Source organism: Sinocyclocheilus rhinocerous, unplaced genomic scaffold (genome assembly GCF_001515625.1).
Source record: "Sinocyclocheilus rhinocerous isolate Xijiao unplaced genomic scaffold, SAMN03320098_v1.1 scaffold919, whole genome shotgun sequence".
Classification (NCBI taxonomy): Eukaryota; Metazoa; Chordata; class Actinopteri; order Cypriniformes; family Cyprinidae; genus Sinocyclocheilus; species Sinocyclocheilus rhinocerous.
In genome coordinates this window covers 1,951,489-1,952,749 of record NW_015637585.1, presented here as the reverse complement: position 1 = coordinate 1,952,749, position 1,261 = coordinate 1,951,489, and the positions used below count along the sequence as shown (strand labels likewise).

At 39.6% G+C, this 1,261-nt stretch overlaps 1 protein-coding gene across 1 annotated transcript in view; it reads right to left on the bottom strand.

The window, feature by feature from the left end:
• LOC107749127 (dol-P-Man:Man(5)GlcNAc(2)-PP-Dol alpha-1,3-mannosyltransferase-like) overlaps positions 1-1,261 on the bottom strand; it is a 6,682-nt gene that overhangs the window by 5,091 nt on the left and 330 nt on the right. Inside the window, exon 2 of the mRNA XM_016564219.1 lies at positions 365-464. Within this exon, the coding sequence (XP_016419705.1) occupies positions 365-464 (100 nt within the window). The remainder of the gene's footprint in view (positions 1-364; positions 465-1,261) is intronic.

The window sequence follows — 1,261 nt, the reverse complement described above, 5'->3', positions numbered from 1 at the left end:
TCGTGATTAAAATGCAGTGGTTGCCTCTTAATTTCAAATGGCTAGATATTTTTGTTTGAAGCCAGTTTGTTTGTTATAAAGCAAATAGCCAATAAATAAATTTGCTTAAATATCAGTATCAGCCAAATTGCTAAAAAAGAAAGAAAGAAAAGAAAATCTGAATTCTGAATCAGCTATGATCGGCGCATCACTAATTAAAATACTAAGTAAAAGGCCTCAAATTTGAAGTACAATCTGGGATGTCTTTTTCTATCAATTCTTCAATAGGTAGATCTTGTCTTTCATAAAGGCCGAGGTCAGGGATCTTGGGCCTAAAAAGGTTGGTGACCACTGCTCTACAGAAATGTTCTGTGTTGACACTTACACCAGCGGCCCCGTGTCGCCCTTCAGCTGTGTGTAGTCATATGTGCCGTTAATAACTCCCTCCACCTCATCCATATACGCCTTCCAGTCGATCTCTGTATCTACACACAAACACGTACATCATTAGACAGAGCAATCACGATGGCACTTATTATTGGCATCTCTCTGCATACTGCGATGCAGTGTCATGTTGTCATTTTGGCTATATGGTGTGCGTGACTGACAGACAAGAGCAGTGGGTCTGTGCACGTGTTCCTTTTAGGGAGTCTCGACGGATCAAATACAAACTTAACCAGACTGTAATTTTGGAAGTTAGGTGTAACAGTTGAGTATGTATGAAATAAAGGAATGAACATACAACTGCATTAACAGCATGAAATGGTATCCCATTTGAACACACAAAAATCAAGCAGTATGGAATTTCTTTAGTCTGTTGTTCATTCCTCCATGGATCATGTCAGTGATTAGGCGCGTTTCCATTACCCTTCAAATTGCGCAAATTGAAATTGCGAATTGAAAATACGCTTAATGGAAACGCGTCAATTTCGCAAAAACTCCCATATATCGCAAAAAAGTTTTTATGCTAGCATGAGGTGGTTTTTCAGGCAATGCGAAAAAGGAATAATTCGCAAAACTGCAATGGAAACGGTTTTTTCGCATTTACAGGTCACATGGCGTATGTAAAAAGTCATATAATTCTTCAGTCAGTGTACTATAACCTCCAAGAAATACTTCTTAAGTGGCCGCGCTCCAGTATGAGGGGCTTTCCCTGCCATTATTGCTTAGACCATTTACACTGCACACGTCTGCGATGCAGTGTGGCTCTGATACAGCATCTGAAGCTGATTGCGGCCACTCAATGCTTGTGTTTATGTTTTTATACAGTCTATGGTTTATT